The sequence below is a fragment of the Pseudorca crassidens genome, chromosome 15, assembly GCF_039906515.1.
Source record: "Pseudorca crassidens isolate mPseCra1 chromosome 15, mPseCra1.hap1, whole genome shotgun sequence".
Lineage (NCBI taxonomy): Eukaryota > Metazoa > Chordata > Mammalia > Artiodactyla > Delphinidae > Pseudorca > Pseudorca crassidens.
Window position 1 is genome coordinate 7,887,138 of NC_090310.1, and position 27,480 is coordinate 7,914,617.

Sequence of the window (27,480 nt, forward strand, 5' to 3'; positions counted from 1 at the left end):
CCTAGAAGTAAATATGACAACACATAGGAACTCATTCTGGAGAAAAGTATAACATTCTTATTGAACAATATTAAAGAAGAGTTAAATGGAGAAAGTCAAGGTGTTCAAGGAAAGAAATTCCCACTACTGTATTATTAAAGACATCAGTTTTCCCCAAATTGATGATAGAGTGAGTCATTGTAGTTTCAATCAAAATTCTAACAGTATTTTTCATGAAACTTGAAAAGCTGATTCCAGAATTTATATGCAAGAGCAAATGGTCAATAATGACAAAGATAATAGTAAATAAGAATAAGACAGAGAATTTGCCCAACCAGATTATCAAAGCTACAGTAATTGGCACAGGGACAGATAAATACACCAGTGGGACGTAGTAAAGAAATCAGGAACTGACCTGTGCATATACAGAAGCCAAATATATTGCAAACATGGCATTGCAGATCAGTGAGGAAAGCGTGGACTTTTCAATAAATGGTCTCCTGACCATTGGTTATCCTTATGGAATTAAATGAAATTAGATCCCTACCTCACACCATATGCAAACACAAATTACAGGTAAAGACTTAAGGTAAAACTTTCAACCTTTCAGAAGAAAATATAGAATATGATGACCTTAGGTTGGGTAGGATTTCTTAAACAGGAAACCATAAAGGAAGACATCGTTACATTCAACTACATTATAATTTTAAAGTAATAGCTTTCTTTTTCTCATGGAAAGACAGCCTAAATGAAGTGAAAGGCCAGCCCAGTGCTGCTAGCTCAGTTTCACCTTTATGAACTAGGAAAGGGCGCCACCTCCCTCAAGACATTTTCCTTATCTGTTGGAAACTTATCATAATAAAGATTCAAACCTATCTGAACGTTTTTTCATAATAAAGATCAAATGCCCCTGATGTGAATGTTGCCCCCTTGGACCATACTGTGAACCCATCATACATGGGGTAGTTGCCATGCACATAGCCGACAAAGGATTAGTATTCAGGAATTTTTTTTTTTAACTTTTACCTATTAATAAGAAAAGAAACATACATCCCAATAGGAAAATGGGCAAAACCATGAACAGCGTTCTCAGAAGAGAAAATCAGGATGGTCAGTACACACATGAAGAGATGCTCAACCGTATAATCAAGGAAACGCAAATTAAAATAATCTAAACGCACCTTATGCATATCTACCAGGCTGGCCAAAATTCAAAAGTCAAGATAAGTGCAGAAACGGGTGCAACCTTTTTGAAAACCTATCTGGCATCAGATTCTCCAGCTGAAGAAGTACGTATACTTTGACAGAGCATTTCCACTCCCAGACATACACCCTAAATGAACTCAAAAATGGGCCCCAGGAAACAAGGTGAGGAATGTTTGCAAATGATAAACAAGTGGAAACAACCCGCTTTCCATCAGCAGTAGGAAGAATAAGTAAAGAATGATGTAGTCGTACGGTGGAATACAACACAGCAGGGGAAAGTGAATGAAATGCAAAATGGTGCAATACTGAGCTGATACTGTTTAAGATGCATTTGTATTGTTATATAATAGAACCATAACGAGAAGGTTAAACAGGAAATCCAGAACAGAGGTTGCCGCATACAGGCACAAAGGTGGTTTCAAAGGTCATGGGAATGTTGTCACTCACAGGTGTTCATTTTGTGATCTGTAATTTACGTACTCTTTTGTAAGTATGAACTACTTCTTTCCAAAAGAGAGAATCGTGCTTACAAGGCAGTAGCTACATAATTCTATTTTTGCATGTCAGAAGCTGAGTATTATTTTCTCCCATCTCTTTGCATTTTTCTTCTGTGATAAAGCACGCTTGTGAAGCTGTTCAAAATGGCATTTGTGGGACAGTTAGCAAGCGCTGTGTTCAGCGCTTCTCAGGCATGTGCTGCCCGGTCTTCGCCATCCCGGAAAGGAGCCGCTGCTTTGACCTTCCTGCCGGCGGATCTCCAGAGCTGTATCCATCTCTCCTGTTGGCTCCCACTGTGGGAGGACGTGCCCCTTCCTCAAACACTGGTTCCCCCACCACCCCGGGGCTTGGAGCCCAGCTCCTGCTTTCTCAGGAACCACAGTCCTGCAGGGACCCCCTCCTGTGTCTTCAGTCTCTGCTAGTTCCTGGAGTGTTCTCAGCAGCATTTCTACAAGTGGAGGTAGGGAGGGAGACAGACTCCTTTCTCCCCCAGGCGCTCAGCCAAGCTTCTCCAGAGAGCCGTCCGTCCATCCTGTGCGTATACCCACCCCTGTCTGGCGTCCACCCCGCTCTTCCTTGACCCTTTAAGTCCTCAGCTCTCTTACCCCAGTGACATTCAGCCCACCCGACCCTCTCGTGATAACCTCTTCTTTTGATATCCCGTGATGCTGTGCCCGCTGAGTTTTCTGTTCACTTCTCTGCCTATTGATTTTTAGTCTCCTTGGGCTGTTCCTCCTTTTCCCTTCAGACCTCTGAAGAACAGCCTTCTTTGCTGTATCATCTCTCAGGATCTGCCTGCGGAAAACTCAGCTTTCTCTCTCTAACTTGGTCTTCTCTTTGGAGTCCCAGCTCCTTCGAGAATGCCTGTGTGACACGACCTCGCCGTTTTCCGCAGGAAAGACCTCTTAACCCACAACCCACCTCCCCTTCTCTGGCTTCCGTGCCTGCTGAAGTTCCCTCCTCCTCCGACCTTCACCTTCTTGGGCATAACGCCCCAGGGGGCCTGGCCGCCTCAGGTGGAAATCCAGGCCTCCTCTCTCCCATGCCCCCACCTCCTCCATCCCATCTCCAGAGTGCACCGTCGCCGTCTCCCACATGCTTGTCCAGTGCCGTGTCGTGTGTCACCGAGACCAGTGGTTCCCTAACTGGTCTCTGTTCCCTCTCTTACCCACCCTACCCCCTCCTCTCCTCTGTGCATCAGCAAGGATTGGCTCCTTCCTTGCTTCCAGGGCCTCTCCAGTGCCCTGGGCCTTCGGGGTGCCCTGGCCTGGCCGCTGCCTGCCTCCCAGCCCCAGCTGTTCCCCCAGCCCCCCGACCGGCCCTCTCCTACTCATCCTGTAGGTGTCACCCCTCACAGAGGTGTCCTCTGACGGTCAGTCCAAACTGAGGCCCCTTTATTTCTCTTGTAGCAAGTTGTTCCGTTCAGAGTGCCTTCCTCTGTGCATGTGAGCTTTCACGTCCGCCACTCTCTCTAGATTTTCCATCTGTGTTGGCCTCCTTTCTATACCTAGACCTGGCCCCGTTGAGCATGCGGTAGGTGCCCGTTGGATGGGTGGGTAGAAGCAGCATCCTCATTTCACAGATGAGGAGACGAAGCCCAGCAGGTAAGTAAGGCACCCATCGTCACGTGGGTGATAACGGCGGGCCTGGGCTGTCTGGCCTCCCAGACCGTGTTCTCCAGTGATGGTGCTTGGGGAGCGGGGAGGTGGCGCCCTCTGCCCCTCCCTCCCCTCAGTCAGCTCCCTGGGCTTTGATAAGGACAGTTGATGTTCATTTAGCGTAAAGCGCTTGGCAAACACAACGTCAGGCTCCCTCCCCTTCCAGCCAGCCCCTCCTGTATCAGACCTGGTGCTGCATGCCTGGTCCCCGTAGACATACACATCCATAACTGTGTGCAGATCCTTTGGTGCAACGCAACCTGTGCCCCTTGGAGGAGTGGGGTGCGTGTTAGCCGATGTCGCAGTGTCACCTGCTGACGTGGCCACGGGAGGGACCAAGCCATCATTTGGAGCCTTCCTTTATACCGAAGGTCCACTGTATACTTAGCGCCAGTGGTATTCAGAGCCTCAGTCTGGCCGTGTGAGACCCCACATGGGCTCTGATGCTGAGTTTCACTCTCTCTGTTCATTTCTTCATTCAGTAAAACCCCCGAGAGCCGACTGCGTGCAGCTCTGGGCCAAATAGGAGCTGAGGACGCAGCCGTGGATACAGCTGACAGGCGCCTGTGTCCTAGTGAAGGGACCCAGGAGTGATGTCAGATGGTGACAGTGCTGTGGGGGAAGTGACAGGAACGGAGAAGCGCAGGCTCCTCCAGAGACGGTCCTCATGGGAGGTGACGTTGGGGGAAGACCTGCGTGATGAGAAGGGCCAGCCAAGCACGGAGCTGGGAGTGTCGGGCAGAGCGGGGAGGTGCCAAGGCCCCGAGGAGGGACAGTGCTCGGGATGAGTGGGGACCGGAAAGGAGGCCCGCGTGCGGGGGTGGGGGGGCTGGGCCGAGGGATCGAGGAAGCCAGGCCAGAGCAGCCAGCGTGCGGCGGGTGGGCAGGGGTCTCACGGGCCACGAGATGGGAAACTGCCTTGAAAGGCTCTCGTCCAAAGACGTCTGAGTGCGGTATAAAGCAGAGGACTGTGCACCCCTGCAGGTCCGTCTGATAGATTTAATAAAAAAAAGTAGACGAAATGGATTGAGTTGTGTAAATAGTCCATGAATTAGTTAAAAGTGACTGAGTTTCCAGGGTGCCCTGTGGCCTGGGTCTGTTGTCCTGTCACACATTTATGCGTTCAGCTCTAAAGGCCACGGCTAAATAAAGCCAGGAGGTCCGAGTGCTTTACTCCCAAGGACAGTTCGCAGGCGGTTAGAGGCACTGCGTGCCGGCCCAGGCGCTGCCGCTCCGTCTGCTGTGACTCTGCGCATCTGTAAAGCAAGTGGGTGAACGAAGGAGTCGGCAGGGGGCCCCGTGGCTCTGAAGTCCCGTGTGGCTCAGTGGCCGGGTGCGTGGGTTGACCATCAGCGGAACGGAAGAGGGGACATTTTCCAGCAATCACATCTGTTCCTTGAAGGAGCGGCCGTTCAAGGTAGCGAGTTTCCCGTTACTGGGAGCGTTCAGACAAAGGCCGGGGGACCCCCTGTCAGGGATTTTCAGCTCCTACCCAGTCTTCAAGGCCCAACCCAAACTTTGGAGCCTCCGAGTCATCTCAGGGTACCCTCGCCAGAAACAAACCCTTCCCTCCTCATCTCTGGTGGGGCCTCGTTTGTATCTGTCTTGTGATTTTTGAGCCTGGAGACATTGTCTTTATTTTCTAGTTACTGGAACACAGTTTAACTAGCGCTATACTAAGCCTTATGCTTCTGAAATCTCGATGATAGGGACTGTGTGTGTTACACATGCACACACACGCGTACTTATGTCCCCATCATACCTGTACTCAGCAAGTACCACGTTAAGCGTTGTGGGCAGGCTGGTAGTCGAGAAAATTGGGCCAGACAGGTGGGTCCCAAAGCTGGTCCCCGGATAGCCCAGCCGGCTGCCTGAGAATCACCCACACGTTTCCAGAAATACAGCTCCCCGGGCTCCTCCCTCCAAGGTTCTGATTCAGCAGACTGGGGAGGGGACCTAAGAATCTGTCCTTTTACAAAATCCCCACTGATTCTCACGCGTGGCTGATTGTAGGACCCACGGGCTAGGCTCTCCCCAAGGGCAGTTCCTCTAGGTCAAGTTCTGGTTCTGAGCGCCCCGCTCAAGCACCCTTGATCCGTGTGTCAGGAGCTCCGTGATTTCGCTTTAAAATGTATTTCCAGGCGTCATGCCCTTGGCTTCTGCTCCGGCCAGGCTGGTCTATTTACCGTCACCGAACGTGCCTTGTGGTTTCCTGCCTCTGCCCTTTTCCTAAAGTCACGGCCTCCGCTATTATAACCTTTTGCTCTTCCTCACCTATAAAGATCATTTCCATCCTTTAAGACCGAGCTACAAGTCTGCCTCCTTCGTTCCTTTTGCAGACCATCTCAGCCTGCTGCTAACTTTTTCCTTTCAAGGCCCTGCATCTTCTCCCCGACTGTGTATCTCCCTCTTTGCCTGACCGAGCTGGTTGAGGGAGGTATTCGCAGCTGAAGTTTCCTCCCTCTTACCTTCTCTTCGGCAGCAAAGACTCACCGAGTCCTGTGTTTGAGGCTTTGCACCAGGTTCCTAGTGACCCACAAGAAAAGTAAGGTGGCCTCCCCTCCCTGGGGCCCCAAAGGCATCTGCCAGTTTGAGCCCAGTGTCCCTCCCCTTTTTTTTTTAATTTTTATTTTATATTGGAGTACAGTTGATTAGCAGTGTTGTCTTAGGACTTCCCTGGTGGTGCAGTGGTTAGGAATCCACCTGCCAATGCAGGGGACATGGGTTTGAGCCCTGGCCTGGGAAGATCCCACATGCCACGGAGCAACTAAGCCCGCGCGCCACAACTACTGAAGCCCGCACGCCTAGAGCCCGTGCTCCGCGACAAGAGAAGCCACCACAATGAGAAGCCCGTGCACCACAACGAAGAGTAGCCCCTGCTCACCACAACTAGAGAAAGCCTGCGCGTACCAACGAAGACCCAACGCAGCCAAAAATAAAATAGATAAAATTTATTCACAAAACAAAACAATGTTGTCTTAGTTGCAGATGTACAGCAAAGTGATTCAGTTATACATATACATGTATCTGTTCTTTTTCAAATTCTTTTCCCATTTAAGCTACCACAGAATATTGAGCAGAGTTCTCTGTGCTCTACAGTAGGTCCTTGTTGGTTATCTATGTTAAATATAGCAGTGTGTACATGTCAATCCCAAACTCTCAATCTGTCCTTCCCCCCTGGTAACTGTAAGTTTGTTCTCTAAGTCTGTGAGTCTGTTTCTGTTTTGTAAATAAGTTCATTTGACAGGTGAGCACAGGGCGGGCCAGGCACCCTGAGGACACGGCAGGCTCTGGCTGGAGGTCAGGGGAGGCTGCCGTCCTGACCCATTTCCAGGGGAACTTCCTTCTCAGCCAACACGACCATCTTCAGACTCTTGGGCCTTTTTACGCGCCTGGTAGTCAGGGTGACTGTGGTGGCAGTGGTGACGGTCGTGGCAGTGACGACGACCGTGTGTTTTAACTCTCTTCCTCCGAAACCCAGCGGCCTGGTGGCTGCAGCGTCTTCCTGTAGGCCCTCTCCATGATGGCTCAATTAGGGGAGCAGTAGGACTGTGGTTCAATATTCAGGCCAGCTTCCTAATTGAAAACACATTTTCTCCTGCAAAGCTGCAGCTGGTTTGGTTCTGCTCATGCAGAAAAGGATATAACCTTGCATAACATAGGAAATGAACGGTTGAGAGAGAAGCCAAATTCAATTTCAGTCAGATACGTTGAGGCTAAGCCCGTGATCTATGGAAGCCGGTGAGCGAGCCGAGCGCACGTGGAGGGGGTGCGCTCGGCAGCCCATTCATCACGGCCGCCCGCCCGGTGCTGCCTCCGCCGCCGCCGCCGCCTGCGCCACCGCGCCCGCTGCGCCTGGGCCGTGGCTGGACCGCAGCCAAGCGCTCCAGAAGTTAACCTCTTAAAGACCTGGGGCTGCTTCCTGTTGAATAAATGTAATTTTGTGGCCAGAAAGAAATGCTTGTGGTGGAGCCGGAGCTTTGAAAACAACAGCCCGCCAAAGCTATTACAAATTGCTCCGCGCCGGGGAAGCCGACAGCACACATGAAGATTCCGAGGGTACGGCAAATTGATTTCGGCCCAGAGCTCTGCAGCTCTTCAATAAAAGTCCTATTAAGCCATTGTATGTAATGAACAATCCAGAGCAAATCTAATATTTTCAGCAGATAATTATTTTTAACATCCTCTCGGTAACCGTCGGCAGAGTTCGTGGATGTTTACAGCGCACAGCCGCGCGCGGCAGGCCCTCCCCGGCCTTCCTTGGCTTCTCTGCCAGAGGACCCGCGTCAAGTGCCCTTGGACGTGGTGCTCCCTGAGGGTCCAACAGCAGACCCTGCTCCGGAACAAGGCCACGGAGGGCTCCGGGCTGCTCTCCCAGGGCCTGGCGCCCAGTAGTTGCCTGGGAAATGTTTGTTGAAATGAACTGAGTTGAAATGCAGAAAAGGGAGCTCAGAGAGCTCTAGAATAAATTAGTAAGAAGATACGCTGGCAAAGCTGACTCAGAACCTGAGGCTCTAGAGATCACAGGGTCACAGGTAATTAATTCGAGGCCCCACGTGACAGAGGGACTGGTGCCAGTGCCCAGAGGAGCCCCAGGACCTGCCCAATTGTACTTACATTCCCTGACAGCTCGGGAAAGAGGGTCTGCATCAGGAAACCCACACCGATGGAGCCACCAAAGTGATCTTGTAGCCAGCCGGGTGGGGGTCACTTCGGCAAGGGCCACCACACGCTCCTGGACCGCTCCACTGCTCTGTTTGTAGCCAAGCTGTGATCCTGGTCATGCCGAATTATGTCTTTCTCCCAGACCGTGAGCTTCTGGAGGACAGGGTCTACTCATTCATTCTTTCATTCAGTGAGTGTTTACTGAACATCTACTGTGTGCCAGACAAGACCCGAACGAGACCCTAGTATGTGGTTCTAGGTAATTAACTCAGATGCGGCTTTCATGGCGCTTAACAGTTGAGCAGGATCTGTATCCCCACGTGGCACAGTGCTTGGCACATAGTAGGCCCTCCGGAAACAATGGATGGATGGGGATGGATGGAGGGATGGCTGGATGGAGGGATGGGCAGGCGTGTAGACGGGTGTGCGGGTAGGTGGATGGATGGATGGATGGATGGGCGTGTAGATGGTTGGGTAGGGGCAGGTGGGTGGAGCAGGGTGAATGGCTGGATGGAGGGATGGGCAGGCGTGTAGACGGGTGTGCGGGCAGGTGGGTGGATGGATGGATGGATGGGCGTGTAGATGGTTGGGTAGGGGCAGGTGGATGGATGGATGGATGGATGGGCGTGTAGATGGTTGGGTAGGGGCAGGTGGATGGAGCAGGGTGAATGGCTGGATGGATGGATGGATGGGCGTGTAGATGGTTGGGTAGGGGCAGGTGGATGGTTGGGTAGGGGCAGGTGGATGGTTGGGTAGGGGCAGGTGGGTGGTTGGGTAGGGGCAGGTGGATGGATGGATGGGCGTGTAGATGGTTGGGTAGGGGCAGGTGGATGGTTGGGTAGGGGCAGGTGGATGGTTGGGTAGGGGCAGGTGGATGGATGGATGGATGGATGGGTGTGTAGATGGTTGGGTAGGGGCAGGTGGATGGATGGATGGATGGATGGGTGTGTAGATGGTTGGGTAGGGGCAGGTGGATGGATGGATGGATGGATGGGTGTGTAGATGGTTGGGTAGGGGCAGGTGGATGGTTGGGTAGGGGCAAGTGGGTGGATCAGGGTGAATGGCTGGCTGGATGCATAGATGGATGGATGGTTGAATGGATGGATGGATAGATGGATGGATGACGGGACAAGTAGATGGATGGGCAGGGAGGTGGATTGGTGGATGGATGAGGATGGATGGATGGCTGGTTGAAAGGATGGATAGATGGAGAGTTAACACCCCTCGTGTATAAATCAAAAGCAATCTCTATTGATTAAAAAATGGCTCAATTCTGTGTGTTTACATTCCCAACCCCATTCAGGAAATCATGTGATACCAGGAGGCAGTTGTGATATGAAGGTTAAAAGCACTGGACCTAGAGTTAGAAGGCCTAGGTTTGAGGCCTGACTTGCCAGTGACCTTGACCTTCACCAAGTCAGCTGATCTCTCTCAGTGCCTGTTTCCTCATATAATAAATGTGAAGAATTGGGGGCAATAGATTCGAATGAGGATTAGAAGTAGTATTTGTCTGTGAGAGTAGACTGACTCTAATAGTTTTTTTCCTGGACTAAAATTATCCAGCTTGTAACATTTGGTCATATAATATTTATTTGAATACCATGGAATTTAAATTATTAGGGTATTTTATTTTCTGCAGATCTCCCTCCCCTTGGAAAAACTCAATCTGGATGTTAATTAGGTTTTACTAATGCTCCATCAATTTAATGCAGTAATTCCTAAAATGACACCAGGACCAGATGGTCGAAAGAAGGACTGTGAACCCTTGTGCGTGACTTGGAGCGGGGGAGCACGGGGACACCGATAATAGCCCAGGGAAGTCCTGTTGCTTGAACGTGGGTCATTCCACGCTCCACTTCTCCCAAATCTTCAGACCGTGCCCCTGCTCTCTTGGCCAGTAATTATTTGCATAGCACTTTGCTTCTACAAATCACCATCTCCATGATCTCACGAAGCCTTGCCCCCACCCCACCCTGTTCAGGGGACATTATCGCCACCCAGAGTGAGTGGGTGGGAGGGCAGTAGTGCGAGGAGTGGAGTGGGTTCCTGGGGGGAGGTCTGCACCCCCAGCTCCAGGCTCTCGGCTCTCCTCGCCTCTTGCCGCCTCCTGGTCCCGTTGTGGGATCTGTGGCTCCCTCGTGCCTGTGATCCTCAGGGAGCCCCTGCAGCTACTGGTTCAGATCCCACCCTGCCCCCTACTACCCTGGGGCCCTCAAGCCCCATTCATCTTCAGGCCTGAGACCACGGCTGTCTGGGGACTTGGGAGGGCAAGTGTGGGACGCAGGGCCAGGCATTGTCCCAGGGCAAACCTCTGAGTGAGTGTTCTCTCGAGAAGCAGCAGATGAGCATCACTGCCCTGGGAGCAGTCGTGCCCCGCGGGACACGCAGGGCTCAGAGGCCCAGCTGGGAGCACCTCCTGGCGTCCCCATCCGGGGCTGCACTGTGGGCTGACACCTCCAGGGGTGTGGCAGCCTACTCGGGGTACTGGACACACGCACTGCTCCTTCCTGCTCCCCCTGGCTTCTCTCCTGTGTGACCACCCGCTCCTCTGGCACCTCCTCTCCAGGGTGACAGCTTGGAGTAGCAGAGAAAACCAAACAGACACGTCCCAGATTTTGAGATTAGACAGATCTGGATGTGAGTCCTGACATCGCCTTTTACCAGGGTGACCTTGAATGAGTCATTTTAGCTTCTCCGTGTCTCCTCCTTAGAATGGAAAACCCACCCTGCAGAGCAGAGACGGTGAGTGTATGTGTATGTATTTAAAGATCATGGCGTAAAGCAGGGCTGGAAAAGTGGAAGTTCTAGGTATTGATCACAGAATCTTCCAGTTCCTTCGCCCTCTTAAATTCCCCCGGGAATCAGCCCCAGCTCTCGGGGCCTCTCACCGCACGCCTGCCCTGTCCCTGGTGAGGTTACCCTCTTTCCTGGGCTGTGCTGCCACCTGCCAAGGTCTCCTTGCCTCCTGGGGCGTGGCCTTCCGGTCCAGAGCAAGCTCGTCACTTCCCGATTGACAGCCTCTGGGACTCTGGTACCTTTCTGGATAAAGTTCCCACCCCCACCCCCACCCCCTGCTTAGCCCCCAGGCCCTCCCACTCCACCCCAACCCCCAGCTAGGCACCAGGCACAGCAGATCCTGCACTTCAAACAGGCCACTCTGTGTTTGCACAGGCTCCCCTTGCCCCAAAGCCCTGCCCCTCCCACCACGAAGGAAGCTGACCTAAAGTGTGCAACAAACACGAGATGCAGAACAGTATCTATAATATCCTACTGTGTGCGTGTGTGTGTGTTTTAAGGGAGACAAATGTGTGTATAAAGATGCTTGTAAACGCATAAAATATTTCTGGAAAGATACTCAAGTGAGTCTTTGCCTCCCAGCCAGGCAGCTGAGTGACAGGTGGACGTGGATGTGAAGGAGACCTACTTTTCACTGTATAGTTATACTTTTGTTTTTGTCTCTCTTTTCTTTTTTGCAATTAAATGGGTTTGATTATATTCACACAGTTGTGCAGCCATCACCACAATCCAATTCCAGAGCATTTTCATCACCTCACAAAGAAAGCCCCTACCCGTTAGCTGTCACTCCCGCATTCACTCCACCCCCAGCCCCGGCAACCACTGATCACCATGCTCGACATTTCATGTAAATGAAATCATGCAACATGTGGTCCTTTGTGACTGGATTCTTTCACTTAGCGTGTTTTCAAGATTCATCCATGCTGTAGCATGTATCAGTACTTTTATTCCTTTTTATGGCTGAATAATATTCCATTGTGTGGATATAACACATTTTATTTATCCATTATCAGTTGATGGCCAGTTGGGCTTTTTCTGCCCTTTGGCTCTTTTGAATAACGCTGCTAAGAACATTCATATACAAGTTTTTTCATAGATACACATTTTCATTTTGGGGGGTATGTACCTAGGAATGGAATAGGTTGAACGTTCTGAGGAACTGCCAGGCTGTTTTCCAGTGTGTGTCATTCTACATTTCCATCATCAGTGTGTGAGGGTTCCAATTTCTCTACATCCTCTGTAATGCTTATTAACTGTCTTTTTTTATTATAACCATCCTAGTGGGTGTGCAGTGGTGTCTCACGGTGGTTTTGATTTGCATTTCCCTAGTGACTAGTGATATTGACCATCTTTTCATGTGCTTATTGGGCATTTGTGTATCTTTGGAGAACTATGTACTCAGAACCTTTGTCCAGTTTTAAATTCAGCTTGTCTTTTTATTGTTGGGCTCTAAGAAGTCTTTTTGGATTTGGACACTAATCCCTTATCAGGTATATGATTTGCAAAAAGTTTCTCCCATTCTGTGGGTTGTCTTTTCATTTTCTTGATAGTGTCCTTTGAAGCACAATAGTTTTAAATTTGGTAAAACCCAATTTATCCATTTTTCACTTGTCGTTTGTGCTTTTGGTGGCATAGCTAAGGTCATGAAGAATTACACCTGTGTTTCCCTTTTAGAGTTCTGTAGTTTTAGCTTTTACATTTTGGTCTTTGATTCATCTTGAGTTCATTTTTGTCTCCAGTGTGAGATTGGGGTCCACCTTTGTTCTTTTGCACATAGATAACCACATGTCCCACTATCATCTGTTCAAAGACTCTTCTTTCCCCACTGTTCTTTCTCCCTTGTCAAAAATCGGTTGGCCATAAGGTCAGGGTTTACTTCTTGACTCTCTACTCCGTTCCATTGTTCTGTACGTCTGTCCTTAAGCCAGTGCCACACAGTCTTGGTTAATGTAGCTTTGTAGTAAGTTTTGAGATTGGTGTAAGTCTTCCAACTTCGTTTCTCTTTTTCAAGATTGTTTTGGCTTTTCCACATGAACCTTAGGATTGCCTTGTCTTATTCTCAGTGAAGCCAGCTGGGATTTTGATAGGCATTGCATTGTACCTGTGGACCAATTTGGGACTTTTGCCATCTTAACAATATTAAGCCTTCCAATCCACGAACACTTCTTAATTTCACTTCCAGCTTGTTTTTGGCTGGTGTATATAGAAAGACAGCTGATTTTCGTATATCGATCTTGTCTTGCGCAACTTTGCTGAACGCTATATATGTTTTTATACCTAAACTTTTTTTTTTTTTTCTATACACATATCATCTGTTCACAAAATAGTGTTTTAAAAATCTCGGGTAGGCATTCGTCCTCTGGGAGGCCTCTCCACAGCCCTGCTGCGATTTGCCTATGGGGGGTAGGGGGGGCGGCACCCTCCACCCTGTGTCCTCTGGGGGCAGAAGTGGAGGCTGTGGCCCCGGGGGCTAGGCTAGCACACCTCCTGGCACGGTTTAGCCACTCCTTGAACGATTGTATCGACAGAGTGAAGGGATGCACAGACTGGTGAGTCACAGTCCTCCTCGGAAGCGCTGTGCTGTTTGCAGAGGTTTTCCTGCTGTGTTAAGCTGTGATCTGCCTTCCTGTAACCTCTACCTGTTGATTCTGTTTGTGCTCCAGGGGGAGAGAAGCCGGCTAATCCTTCTTCCCCACAACAGCCCTTCAGGTATATGTCGACAGCCAGGATGTCAGACGTACGTGAAAGGACGTGGTAAACTGTGAAGGAAGAATGACATGCGTGCGGCTGTTGTATTGTCTTTACTCCTCCCTTGCTGTCGCCTCTGCCACAGGCCTTCTCTGTGGTCCCGCGTCCCCACTCACTCTTTGTGGCGCTCTCTTCTGGAATTCTCCAGGCTTCTTCTCTTAGGAGCTTTGGGGTTGGGGGCATAGTTAAGGAATATGCCGTCAGTTTATATAAGACGTGATTTTGTGTCATTACCCAGGTCTACACTGCACTGCCTTTACGACCAAAACTGTCCTCTGGGCTTTGTGCCCCCTGCTCTGAGCAGTGTAGGGATTTGCAACAAGTCCTGTTCAGTTCTCTGTGATGGGGAGTATCTCCAGCATGATTCTTGCTCCCTGCGCTCTGTGTGCGGGTTGGAAGTCATGAGGGAACGTGACCTCGAGAACCGAAGCTGGTGGTGGCAGCCGGGCTCCCACTCCCGTTTCCAGTCTCTCTTCTCTACACATCACTCCAGAGGTGGCCAGGGGGCCGGAAGAGGGTCCCCTCCCCTCTGGCGTCCTCTCTCGTCTCCCCATAGAGCTCTCACGGCAGTAGCAGGACCGGTACTTGCCAAGCATTAAGTAGATGTGCACTTAGAGAAGAATTACTGGGCTCTCGGCTACTGCGATCTTCTTTCAGAAAATACGTTCCTCTCTTACGTGGCCGGGTTCAGTTAAAATTAGAACTCGGAAGCTGTGGCTGCGTCCGCTTCTGCTTTGGACAGGACCTTGGTCAGCCTCATGCCTTCTGGAATTCCACGTGGCTCTTCACATCATGTCTTGCTCTGGAAGGAATTCTGCAGCCAGACGTAGAGACAAAACTGTCCTCTCTTTTCCCTGCAGCTCTCGCTGCTCCTCACTGGCCCATCGTCCAGCATTGCACGTCGATTTGAAAATTCCGTTAATGGTCTGTGTTTATTTCTGCATCATTAGCTTGTAAGTTCCCAGGGTGTAGGCTACGGATTGTTCCTGAATGTGCCATTGCTACCGTGGTATCTTAAATGTTGTTTAAGTGTCTCTGTCCTCCAAAACCTTAAGCATTTTGGCTTCCTGCTCAGTTTGGGGGGGGATGGGCTGTGGTGTAGTGGGAAGAGTGCTGATTTGGATTTATTCAGGAAGGCAAAGATGTTTACTCACCTGCTGCAAGCTCCCGAGCATACAGACACTCACATTTTATTTCACAGCTCAGCAATTCACCAAACAGATGAAGAGACAGAGGCATAAATAGTTTAAGTGACCCGCCTCCAGATCCTCCAGTAACCAGCACCAGGGCTGGATTCAGACCCAAGTCTGCGTTCCTTCACAGCACGCATTCTTTCCCCCGGCCGTGCAGCCCCCAGCCTCAGCGCTGTGCTGGGGTGTCATCATATGGGGAGGAGGGGTTGCTTGGGGACCTGGTTCTGAGTGACTTGGTCGGTTTCTGCATCTGAGAAGTGGCGCTGCCAGCACAGCGGCCCCATCACCATTGCACAGCACAAGGGTTCTCCCCACCTTGCAGACAAACGGAGGCACCAAGAGGTTGACTTGGGTTGAGGTAGCGTACCTCTGTTAGTGCTGGAGCTGGGGCTCGGCCCTGCCCTTCTGGCGCCGTAGCCAGGTCCTGGCCCGGGTGCCTCTGCCCTGCCTGCCACCTGTGCGTGGCAAGGCTGGACGACGCCCTGAAAGGATGAGCCATTTCCATTTCAAAATACGCTGCACTGGGCAGACATCAAGACCCGTCATTCTGTTCGGTATCTTTTTGGTGATCCCTGGGCCCTTGCACCAAGTCCACGCCGTTACCGTCTGTGCTGCACAGCTGGTATGACAGGGCTCTCTGTGTGTGGCCGGGGCGGTGGGGGGTGGGTGTGTGGCCCAGCTGGACTGTGCCCGGTGTCCACAGCGCTCCGCTCAGGGTACCCAGTGAATAGCATCCCTTTCACCATGAGCTGGGTGAGCAACAGGCGTGGCCCCCAGACTCAGGCCACCCCCGGGGAGATGCTAGAGTCACCGGCCCGCAAGCAGAGCCTCTGCGCTAACAGCAGCCGCCGCAGGGCTCCGTCCCTCCCAAGAGCTGGGCCCACTTGCAGGCACTTTGCGCACGTTTCTTTAACACTTACAAAAAGCCCATGAGGAGGTCTAATTTTCTCCGTTTTAGAGACGACATTCCCTGGCTGGTTCCTCTCCACCCGCAAAGCCCCTACCTGCCCTCCCCTCCACTGACGCCGCCTCCCTAGGGTCCTCTAGTTCTGACAAGGGCAGTTGGCTCCCCTAAACCAGATCAGAGCTGGACTCTCATGACTCCCCTCTTCTTGGACTAAAGTGCGGTGGATAGCAACAGCCTTCTTGAAGCTCTCGAGGGTAGGAAACTACCTTCTCCACCCTGAGCTTCCACAGTCATCGATGCTGCAGGAGTCACCAGTGAGTTTTGAGGAATCCCCTGGCCTGGGCAGCCTGGAATCTACCCTCGTTCATTCACAGACACGCCCCCAGGCGGTCTCCTGTGTTAGTCAGGACCTGGGTGCCGGGAATCGAGAGACGAAGGTGCCGCTGGCCTGGCCTGGGACGGACCACAGGGTGGTGGAAAGGAAGCTTCCAGATGGGAGGCATCGTCGCTCGGTGCGGGAAGTGGGCAGAGAGGAATTCACAACAAGCTCGGGTGGCACAAGAGCCAGGCGACCAGCAGTGTCTGGGGAAGTCGGGAGGACCCCCCAGAGGAGGTGTCACGTAGGCCAACCCATGAAGGGAGCACTGGGTCCCCTGTGCCTGGGGTGAAGAACGTTCCAGGCGGGTGGAGGACCTAGTGTATGAAGACCGGAGGGTTAAGGGGCAGGGCATTGGCGGGCGGGCGAGGCCTGGTGTGGAGAAGCACGGGCAGTGGTGGGATTTGGTGGGAGGTGAAGGTGGCAGCGTAAACAAGGGCCGTGTTGGGAAGGGACCTGGAAGCGCAGCCCAAGGAGTGTGGATTGTAGTTGGGGAGCCAGGAGAAGCCATTAGGGCAGGGCGGATGCGTGTTCCTTCTGGGCTCTGGGACGATGACCCAAGGCCACCATGGAGGACACCTCACGCTCCATGGCAAGGAGAGGCTGCCGTCAGGGAGATCCTCTGAGTACTGGTCTGCAGTGTCCAAACTGGAAGTCACGGAGTGGGGGCTTCAATTAAGGCTTTCCCTCCATCAAAGGAGAGAAAGAGACTTTAATTGTGAAATTGATTTCTAAGGCCGGGTGAGCAGGACTTCTTGACCGATCAGTGGTTGAGGCTGGAAGAGGAAGATCTACACGTCTGTCAGTATTACACTATTTGATCCTTTTCTCAGTTCTAAACAAAACATCTTCCAGTTAAAATTCAGGCTTGTAGGGCTTCCCTGGTGGCGCAGTGGTTGAGAGTCCACCTGCCGATGCAGGGGACACGGGTTCGTGCCCCGGTCCGGGAAGATCCCACATGCCGCGGAGCGGCTGGGCCTGTGAGCCATGGCCGCTGAGCCTGCACGTCCGGAGCCTGTGCTCCGCAACGGGAGAGGCCACAACAGTGAGAGGCCCGCGTACTGCAAAGAAAAAAAAAATTCGGGCTTGTATTTGATCTCCCCACGTTTCCTTCCTCTGCAGAGAACTGGAGACTCCTACTGAAAATTCGAGTAACAAACCCCAGAGCCTCAAACCCATTCATGTTCTGAGTTATAGGTGGGTGGGGGAGTTTCTGCAGGGAATGTCCTTTAAGACATAGGTAAGCCCCTGAAACGTTGCAGCGACCCTCTGGAAATGCTGTGTAAGAGGCGGTCTCAACAGGCTAATTCTTTTAAAAGTGGTGATTTCTTTCATACCAAAACGAATGCTTTGTGAATTCTCCTTTAACCCCCTGAAATTTTGATGCTTAATTTAGTTGTAATTGTGTGCTGTTTCTCCTCCTATATACAGCATAGGTCAGTAATTATCACCAACACTGAAAACCAGCTTGTGACTAGCTCTGCACTGTTGTCACATCTTCTGTCTCATTCGATTCTCTTAGGGTTCCTACGAGGCAGGTATTCTCATCAGTATCTTTTCCTAGACACATAGAAAATGAAATTCATAGAGGCATAGGGTATGTAGCTGGCCCAGTATTTATTCCAAACTGCATGATAGAGCCATGTCTTAAATCCATTGTCCTGATTTTAAATCCTGTGCCCTTTCCCCCTTGATCACATACCATCTTCACCCCTGCCCTGCCCCTGGCAAAGATAAACAGTCAGGCTTCACAGCAGACAAAGAGAAATCCTTTGGCCCTCACGATATTGGTCGTTTATTCCTTATTTTTACTTTGTGCTGTCATCTTAGAGACGTCATCACCTGTTAGGACTTGGAATAGGCCGCTCTGCTGGATCGCTCTGCAGTAACAAGCAGCCCTAGATCCCAGCGGCTAATGGCAACAAGAGACGATTTCTCGTTCGTGCTACATGTGGGCTGTGGGTTGGCGGGATGGCTCTGGAACCGTGTGTTGTCTTTACTCAGAGATCCCAGGGGAAGAAGCGGCTCCTCTAAGGTCACGCTATTCTCACGGCAGAGAAAGAGAGCACACCGGAGCTGAACCACACACACACCCTTAAATCTACGCTCAAAGTGTGCGGCACCACCACTTATATTCCACGTGGTCAAGTCTGCCACCCGTGGGCCGGGAAGCCCCCCACAGGTCACGTGGCAGTGGGCAGAGACGTGCAATGCCCCCACAGGGAGGGTGGACAGTGAGGAGGGCGGTGACTCGTACTGCACACAACGCCCCAAGCCCCACAGCACAGTTCTGCTGGCTCCCAGGTGGTCGGGTGCTCCCTCACCCCTTCTAAATCTCGGGGGTCTTGCAGTCGATTTCCATGAACTTGGCCTCTAACCCTGGCCTCTGACTTTTCATCCTGTTGGAAGCAAATATTGATTGAGATTCGGAATAAGATAACCTTTCTGTAGACCTTTCTCTTGAATTTTCATCCTTATTACAGAAGAACCAAACTCCGCATTATAAAAGTGATGCTGTTGAAAGGGTAACTGTTGGATCCAGGAAACTCACGACAGAAGCACTGGGCCTCTCTGTAGAGTGGGGACACGGAGCTCCCTGCAGGAGGCTGGCCAGGGCTCGCCAGGCATGCGCGGTGGGGAAGGAGGCCTCCCGTGCGCTGGCTTCAGCCAAGCCACCGTCATCATAGGAACACGTGAAACACACGCCGAAAATCAAAGAACTCTACGTGTTGAGCATTTTCATAAAGACTTAACACTGCATCCCTTAACCATTCGATCACTTCTGCAGGTAAAACAGTTGACCAATTTAGGTAAATTTTCATTCACACAACAAAGATGTATTAAACACCTACTACGTACTGGTCATCGGAAGGAAAGCCTAGGGTGGGCTCTCAAGGAATCTAAGATCTCCCAACGGAGCCTTGTCTGCAGTCCTGGACCTTCCGGGCAATCCCATATGGTGACGGGAGTGGCCGGCAGCCCAGAGACGGATCAACTGAGCCTGGAGGATCAGAGGAACATTCCAAGGAGGTGCCTTCCAGGCTGCGGGGAAATCGCTCTGCTCTCGTGTATTCAGGGAACAGGGAGTAGCCGGGCGTGGCTGAAGTGTGAGGCGTGGCAGGAGGTGAGGTCGATCCCCGGAGCAGAACAGGTTTTACCCAGGGCCTGAGCGCCGTCAGAGCTTCTGCAGATCTGTCCCAGCTCCGCTGCCAGCAGCCCCTCTGTCCTTTGCCGCCCCTCACAGTGGCCTTGCGGGTCTGGGGATGGTAGAAAGGATCTCTCCCTCGGGTTATCTTTGCACATTAAGCAGCCGGAATGTTCTAACCTAGGATCCGACTTTCAACCATCTGTGCCTAAGACCTCACCCCAAACCTCTTCTCATTCACAAACCTCTCCCCCCCATGTGAGGGGGTGCCGTGCCGAGTCCTGGCTCCAAGGTGGGCGCAGAGGGCGTGAGGATGAAGATGACCCCATCTCTTTCCTCCCTCACTGAAGGATAAGGAGGACAGACAGGGCTCTACTTCCCTGCGCCAGGCACTCAGCGCTTCACCTGCCCAGCCCCGGACCATGCAAGGCCGGCCAGCCTGGCCCCAGGGGAACCCGGCACACGCATCCTGGGGCCAGTGAGACCTGCACTGGCTCTGGAAGCATGGCTAGGCCTTCTAGGGAAGGCCCACCCCAGCAAAGGTGGGGCTGGGAAGGGGAGAGGACAGACCAAAACTCAGAGCCCGAGGCCTGTTCTTGGGCAAGGGCAGAGGCCGTGGGGGGAGTCAAAGAGTGAGCGAGCAGAGAGCCTCAGAATCACCAGAATCAACAACTTCTTCCGGGCTTGGAAACCTTAGAAGGAGGCTTGGGAGACCTCACGAGGAGCAACTCACCCACGTGTGGGGTTCTCGCCAGCTCTCTTAAGAAACCTCAGTCCAGTCGCCTAATGAGTTAAACTCAGCAACCTGGCCTTGTTCTCTCAGGACTGGGTCGAATGTTCCTGCTTCTGTGGAAAGGGGACGGGAGGACGACGCAGATTCATCGTTCCCGTACTAATTTGCTAGAGCCGCCGTAACCAAGTACCGCACACTGAGCAGCTCAAACAGCAGATGTTTGCTTCTCACAGTCTGGAGACCAGAAGGCCAGGGTCAAGGCGTCGGCAGGGCTGGTTCCTTCCGAGGAGTGTGAGGGGCTTAGAGGCCCCTCCAGGCCCCCCCCCCCGGCTTCTGAAGGTTTGCTGGCCATCTCTGGCCTTCCGAGGAGTGTGAGGGGCTTAGAGGCCCCTCCAGGCCCCCCGCCCGGCTTCTGAAGGTTTGCTGGCCATCCCTGGCGTTCCTTGGTTTGTAGGTGCGTCACCCCAATCGCCGCCTTCACGTTCACGTGGGCTTCTCCTGTGTGCGTGACTGTCTCTGTGTCCAGATCTCCCCTTTTTAGAAGAACAGGTCCTGTTGGATTAGGGCTCCCCTTAAGGACCTCATCTTAACCTGGTCATCTGCCAAGACCCCATTTCCCAATAAAGCCACGTTCGCAGGTACTGAGGGTTAGAACCTTCGGGGCAGGGCACAGTGCAATCTGCAACGGTCCCAAGTGTGTGCGTAGACTGCCGATCCCACTTCCCCCCTCGACAGCCCATAAGGGAGAGAGAAGACAGTGTTCAGGATCCTTCCAGATCCCCTCCTCTGCCCACTCTAGAGGCAGCCGCCTTTGTGGGCTCAGAACCCCTAGGGAGCAGGGGGCCCTCCCTAGGCAGATCCGGAGCCGAGCAGAGAACCCTCTGGGTGTTGAGAGGCGCAGAGAGCCGCCAGGGCCTCTGTCTTGCTTCCTGGGCAGACTGCTGCCCGTGGCACCTCTCTTAGGAGGTGGCAGAAAGGCCGGAGCGCAGGGAAAGCTCCGGACGTCTGGAAAGGCAACTCCAGATACCCAGTTTTACTCTCAGCATCTATGTAGGTGGTGGTTAGGTACAGCTGAAATAATGCTATTAAGACATTTCCCAAATTTTGTAATAGACATTTGGAAAGACTTTACATGTTCATGAAAGCACAGTACAAAATTTTCCATATGGTTTGATTTCAAATATACACGCAGACATTTGTGACAGCTTTATTGAGATGTAACTCACATACCATGTAATTCACCCATTTGAACTCAGCAGTTCATTGACTTTTACTACAGTCCCGATCAATTGTAGAGCTTTTCATCACCCCAGAAAGAAACCCACACCCCTTAGCCGTCATCCTCCCAGTCCCCAACTCTAGACAACCACTAATCTACCGTCTCTATAGTTTGCCCACACGCCTACATTTCATTCAGAATTAAAGGGAACTAGAGACAGAAGCATGACTTCCACTGGTGAATGGCAGGATTATGGTATTAATTTTCTCTTTATTTTTTGATATATTTCTAATTGTACAATGAGCATGGACTGCTAAGAATCAGAGGGGAAAAGAAAAAAACATTTTAAAAATAGAGAGCCATCTTATCGTTTTTAAGTAGTCCTTGTGGATTTTTCAGAAAACATGCCTAAATCACAAGCTTATTTTATCGGGGGGTGGGGGGACGTGGCAGAGTTCTCAGCGACTGACTTCAAGTAGGAACTTTCCAGCACAACTTGGTAGAAGTTGGAGATGCATGCATTGCCCTTTTTTGCTCTGTAGTGGATTTCCTGAGACCTGCCCTGCTCCCCTTCCCGCAGCCTTTGTGTCCCCCTCCCCAGGGTCTTCCCATCCTTAATCAGGTGACCTCTCTCAGCCCTTAACAAATTGTTGGTTGGCTCAGGTGAGAGGCCCTGTAATTACGCCACTTCCTTTTGCCTCTTTAATAACGTTGGAGACAGAGTATAATTCCGTGAGGGGACAGAGGAATATATAATTTAGTGTCCTTTTCCTGAGCCAATGTGAACTCCGTGCATGTGGCATCTTGCACGCTTCAGGGGTAAAAAGTGATCTGTTGTCTCAGCACGCATGTTATGGGAGCAAAATACATACTGAGTCCATCCAACCACAGAAGCCTCTTTGGATGTGTGTCCAGCTTGCTTGGGACGCGTCACCTTTCTTTGACGAAGAGACTTTTCACTGGAGGGAAACCAGCTCAGCTGGGTTTGTTTATGAGACACACTGATCCTGGCCACCGTCACAGGAACTCGCCGTTGCCGAAGCTAGAAACCTGGGCACCGTCCTTAACTCACCTGGACCCTCCATGTCGCACATCAGCTCAGCTGGACCTAATCTCTCTGCTTGGCCTCCTTCCCTCAGTCCCCAGCGCCACTGCCCTGCACATTCTCACCAGGGCAGCGGCAACAACCTAGGAATGGTCACCTCCTTCCTGGCCCCTCCTGTCCTCCTTCCACTCTGACTCAGGCCCAGACGGTGAAGGTCATCCTCCCCCACCTGCACCGACTCCCTCACCTGTCCAGTCTCACACCCATGTATCCATGTCCACCCCCCCTCCCCCGAGCAGCCCCACATTCCCTGGGGTTACAGCCCGATCCACAGTTCTTAATCTGGATTCTATGAACAGAACACACGTGGACACGTGAGTGTCCTAGAGTGTGTAACCCTGTGTGTGTGTGTTTCTAGGAGGGGGTCCTCAGCTGTCATAAAATTCTTTTTTTTTTTAATTTATTTTACTTTAATTTTTGGCTGCTTTGGGTCTCCGTTGCTGCACGCGGGCTTTCTCTAGTTGCGGTTTGTGGGGGCCACTGTTTGCTGCGGTGCGAGGGCTTCTCCTTGCAGTGGCTTCTCTTGTTGTGGAGCATGGGCTGTAGGCACGCGGGCTTCAGTAGTTGTGCCACGTGGGCTCAGTAGTTGCGGCACACGGGCTTAGTTCCTCCGCGGCATGTGGGATCTTCCCGAACCAGGGCTCGAACCCGTGTCCCCTGCATTGGCAGGCGGATTCTTAACCACTGTGCCACCAGGGAAGCCCCGGCTTTCATAAAATTCTTAAAGAGGACCTAAGGACCCCCAGTTTCAGAACTTTGGTGTTTGAATGTGTTCCTCCCCTTCCGTGTCGCCTCTTCACCAGGTGCGCTGCTCTTGAGGACTCTGCTCAAGTGTCACCTGCATTCTTGCTTGACGTCCCCTTCTCGGTGTCCCCACGGCTCTGCTTACCGAGCACTTTCCCAGCTGGGATTCCACTAGTCATTCACATCACCTGTTCCCCTGCTAGATGCCGAGCCCCTGGGGCTGAGCGCTGTCCCTCTGTGTCCCGCCTCCGGCACAGCATCTGGCATGTGGTCAGCTCGTAGTCTACACTGGTGGAAGAAGGAAAGAGACCACATTCTCCGTGGAGAGTCTCCACTCTGTCAAGCCATGGGACCGCTCCTGCCTCGCTCCCCCTCACGGGGGGGGGGCCCGCGTGGGTTGCCTCCCTCTCGCATGTTTGCAGACGTTTAAGAGGTTGAAGGCCCAGCTGTCCGGCATTTACATGGAGCAATCAGACTTGCATTTGATGTGTGATGATTTTTAAATTACCTCTTGACAAATTTTGAGCTCTTTGTTTTTCTTTTCTTTCTCCCATTCCTTTTCAGATTGATGCACTGAGTAAAAGAAGCAAAGAAGCTGAGGCAGCCTTCTTGAATGTCTACAAGAGATTGATTGATGTTCCAGGTAAGCCCAGCGCTTGTAGCCCACCTGTGGGCATTGTGTCTGGTGAGTCAGTGGGCTTCTGGCTGATTCTTCCCAGCCTCCCTAAGGCAACTTCCCCAGGAAACTGGGGAGTTCTGGGAATATGAATTCTCCAAAACCCAGACTTGGGATGAGTATGGAAATCAGATGCGTATTTGCTGAAGTAATAGAGTTGCCTCCAGGGGATGCCTTTGGAACTGCAGAAACCCAGACCTGCGGGGCTACCTTTAGCTTTGGTTTAAAATGCTGCACGTTTCACAGAGAAGGAGAACCCGTGTGTGCGCTATGCAGACGTCCTGGATAGTCACTATTCTGGGCTGACCAATCCCACGTTCAGGAACGGCCCTGATAGGGCACCTGGAATGCCTGGCTCCCCTGCCAGGTCATCCAGGGAATCAGTGGCCTCTGGCCAAGTCTTTCACTTAATATCCAAGGGCAAGCGGTAGCCCATCTAACTACGGTGTATGTGGGTGGTTTTTTCTTTTGAAGGAACTAAAGAGTTAAAATTTTAATAATGCTTGCTACGCATTCCGAGAGAGAATGGCTCCCCGTTCCTTATTCTAGAAAAGTGAGGCGGAATTTGGAGCACCCGCTGGTCCCATCGATCCTCTGTTCTCGGTGGTCCACTCACGTAATCCGTGGGGAGGTGATGGACACGATCACATGGGTCCCAACTCAGTCCTGAAAAGACTCAGATCTGAAAATTAGCCACTTGAATGTCATCCTCCGCTGACCAAGGAAACCCAGTTACCACCACCCTCCCCTCCCCACCCATTAGAGCTGCGCGTTTGCCCTCATTAGGAATCCTCTGCGCGTCACTGATATTACTAGAACTGCTTTAACCAAGCGAAGCAGAAACAAGTCTCCTTGGTTTCTGTATTGGATTCTAATTCAGGTCCACTGAGGGCTTTGCTGTGCCCTCTGGGAGCCGGGGTTAACAGAGGCCACACCAAGCTACGGACAGCAGAAAGTACCTTAGACACTTCGGACAAGGGGGTAGGGAGATCCAGATTCTCCCGCCAGGGCCTTGTTGTGAGGTCTTGGTCACATCCCTTTTCCCTCTCTGAACCTCAGTTTTCTCATCTGTAAAACGGAATAAGGTAGGGGAACAGCCTAGTGATGGACAGGATTTGTCTTTGTTCTAACCTTCTGCTGTCTTATGAGCTTACCCTGCTCTTAGTTCCAAACGCTGCCCCTTTGATTTTCTGCAGGACTTCGTATCCACCTAGGGGTTTCCTGAATACTCTGACGTCCAGAGGCTCACGTGGAGGCTCCTTCACAATAAATGGACCGTTCAGGGCTCTCTTTCTCAGGCATCAGCAGTTTGGTGGACCCACTTGCATTTTCTTGTGCAAGTGCTAGTTTTGTGTTGGTGACTTAGTTGAAAGGCGCCTGGTTTATTTTGCCTTTGCCCAAGACCCAGAGAGCCTGCCGCTACCGTTTTCTAAATAACCTACACTCTTTTTAAAAGTCTGATGTGTCTCTGGGTTTTCCCTTAGTGAGGTTTCTCCACCGGGAAGCCACTTGAACGACTCGTTGGGTTTCTTCTGCAGTTATTTTCCATCTTGACTTCTTACAGACAAAAACGAGACCACTTTTCTCATCAACACTCGTCTGCCTGAGCGGTCCTTATTCATATACGTACATAATTCTTATGGAACTCTGATCGTAACATGACTATATTGTTATAGTCTGCTTTTTTCACTTAAGGTTATCCCATCAGCATTTTCCTTACGTTGGTGGTATTCTTTGTAATTATCATTTTTGGCTGGCAGTTTTAATTTCAGGTGGTGGGGGCAAATAATGTTTGACGTTGTCTGTAATGCTGAGTTAATCAGAGTACATTTGCACACCACGTAGATCACTTTTACCCACCTCCCAGGTATCTCTCTTACAAACACTGTGGTCTGACACATCTAACAGCTACTTGAAGAGCAGGAATGGAGCCTGGAGCCCTCAGCCTGTGTTTTGGAGTCCGCTCATCGCTCAGATGAAGTCATCGTGTGGCCGAGGCTTACAGGAAGGGCCTGGTCAATAGCAGTGCATTCACTGACGGTCAGCCACACCGCTGGGGAGACTCGGGGGGCCTTAACTGTCTGTGTGCTCCAGGCTTCGATCCAGCTGAATCCAGAAATGTAGGTGGGGTGTGTCAAGTTCTGGTTTCAAGAAACAGCAACTTATGCTATCTCGGGAAAACAGAGGAAGCTCTTGGAAATAATGGGAAGGGTATTTTGGCCATGTGGCCCAGCTCCAGGAGCCCGGAAGGAGGTGACCAGTCAGCCCTAGCACATCACCACCACCCCTGCCACAGTTCTGGACATTTTATTTACCTGTGTGTTTTCTTGTTCCTTATCTGCTGGTCCTACTAGAGTGAAAGCTCTCTGAGGACAGTTTTGCTTGATTGCTCTGCGCCTAGCACCTGGAGTAGGGCCTGGCACAGCACCACTGTTGACATGTGACATGAGGCTGTTGACCCAGAGCCACCCAGGGTCCTTGGCAGCGGAGTGCACCAGGGGTCACGCTGCTGGCTCCTGGAGCTTTGTTTCAGTTCGGTTCTCGCCCCTGAGTGTCAGCCTGTATATTCTCCTGGACGTCCCCGCTGGGCTGACTGAGGGGCACCTGAAACAGCCCAGTGTGTCCAGAGGAAACAGTCTCCTTCTCTTGGCGAGCGACACCACCTGCCACCCAGCTGCTCACGCCAGAGCACTGGGTCAACAAGCCCTGGCTGTCCTACCCCCAGAAGGTCCTCGATTCCATCCACTTCTCTCCATCCCAACCTCCGCCCTCCACTCTGCGGTTCAGGCCACCTCTCCCGTGTCCACAGTGTGGCGATGCCAGGCTTCCCACCGGCAGGAATGGGTCCTTCTCCTCGCCGTGGGCAGGCCCAGCCCATTCTGAGCTGATCTCTTCCAGCTCCTCCAGATTGACTTGTTGAGACGCTGCTTCTTGACCTCCCAGGTCTGGCCTGCGTGTGCCCTTCGCGCACACACACACACACACCCCACTCCCCACACCCTGTGTCTGTTTACCTCTGTTATAACTACAGTAAGTCCCCTACATACGAACGAGTTCTGTTCTGAGAGCACATTTATAAGTCCAGTTTGTTCATAAGTCCAGCGAAGTTGGCCTAGGTACCCAACTAACACGATCGGCTATATAGTACTGTACTGTGATCGGTTTATAATACTTTTCACACAAATAATACATAAAAAACAAACACAAAAAATAAAAGAAACCGTTTTTAATCTTACAGTACCTTGAAAAGTACACAAGTACAGTGCAACAGCTGGCACACAGGGGCACGTTCGCATCTTTGAACGTTCGCAACTCGAAGGCTCGTAGGTAGGGGACTCACCGTACCTTGCTCCTCAGCCCTTTTCCTTCCTGGCTGGGCGGACACTGGCGCAGGGTGGTCTCGTCCCTGGTTATGTGCCTGGTCTCTACCCCGGCGCCTGTCACGTAGCAGAAACTCGAAAAATATTTGTCGAATGAATGACTAAACTAATGGATCCAATTATTCCTTCAGGATCTTCCTGAGGTTTATCGGTGTCGTACCGTAATTGTTCGCATCGAACCCTATCCTGAGATTGACAGCTTGCCGTTGGGGAAGAGCCCTCTGGCACACCTAACCACCTAAGTTACGAGAGAACCGAGTGTATCTTTCCTGGAGGTGGAGCAGTTTACTAGCTCTCTGAACTCTCCCTTCGCCTTGCTGTCACTCTGTAAAGATTTGCCTGCCTGCAGGGACATTTATATGAAGCCTAGCGTTCGGGGTTCATCAGACCAGCGTGTGCGGTTCAGAGGCCTTGGGTTTTGGTGGTCAGTACTGACGTCCAGAATCTGTGTT

General features: G+C 51.6%; 1 protein-coding gene across 7 annotated transcripts in view; it reads left to right on the forward strand.

Moving 5' to 3' along the window:
* The window catches only part of CUX1 (cut like homeobox 1), a 372,800-nt gene that overhangs the window by 177,768 nt on the left and 167,552 nt on the right, over positions 1-27,480 (forward strand). For all 7 annotated transcript variants that reach the window (XM_067705821.1, XM_067705825.1, XM_067705824.1 and 4 more), the window contains exon 4: positions 23,537-23,615. In XM_067705821.1, coding sequence (XP_067561922.1) covers positions 23,537-23,615 — 79 coding nt within the window. The remainder of the gene's footprint in view (positions 1-23,536; positions 23,616-27,480) is intronic.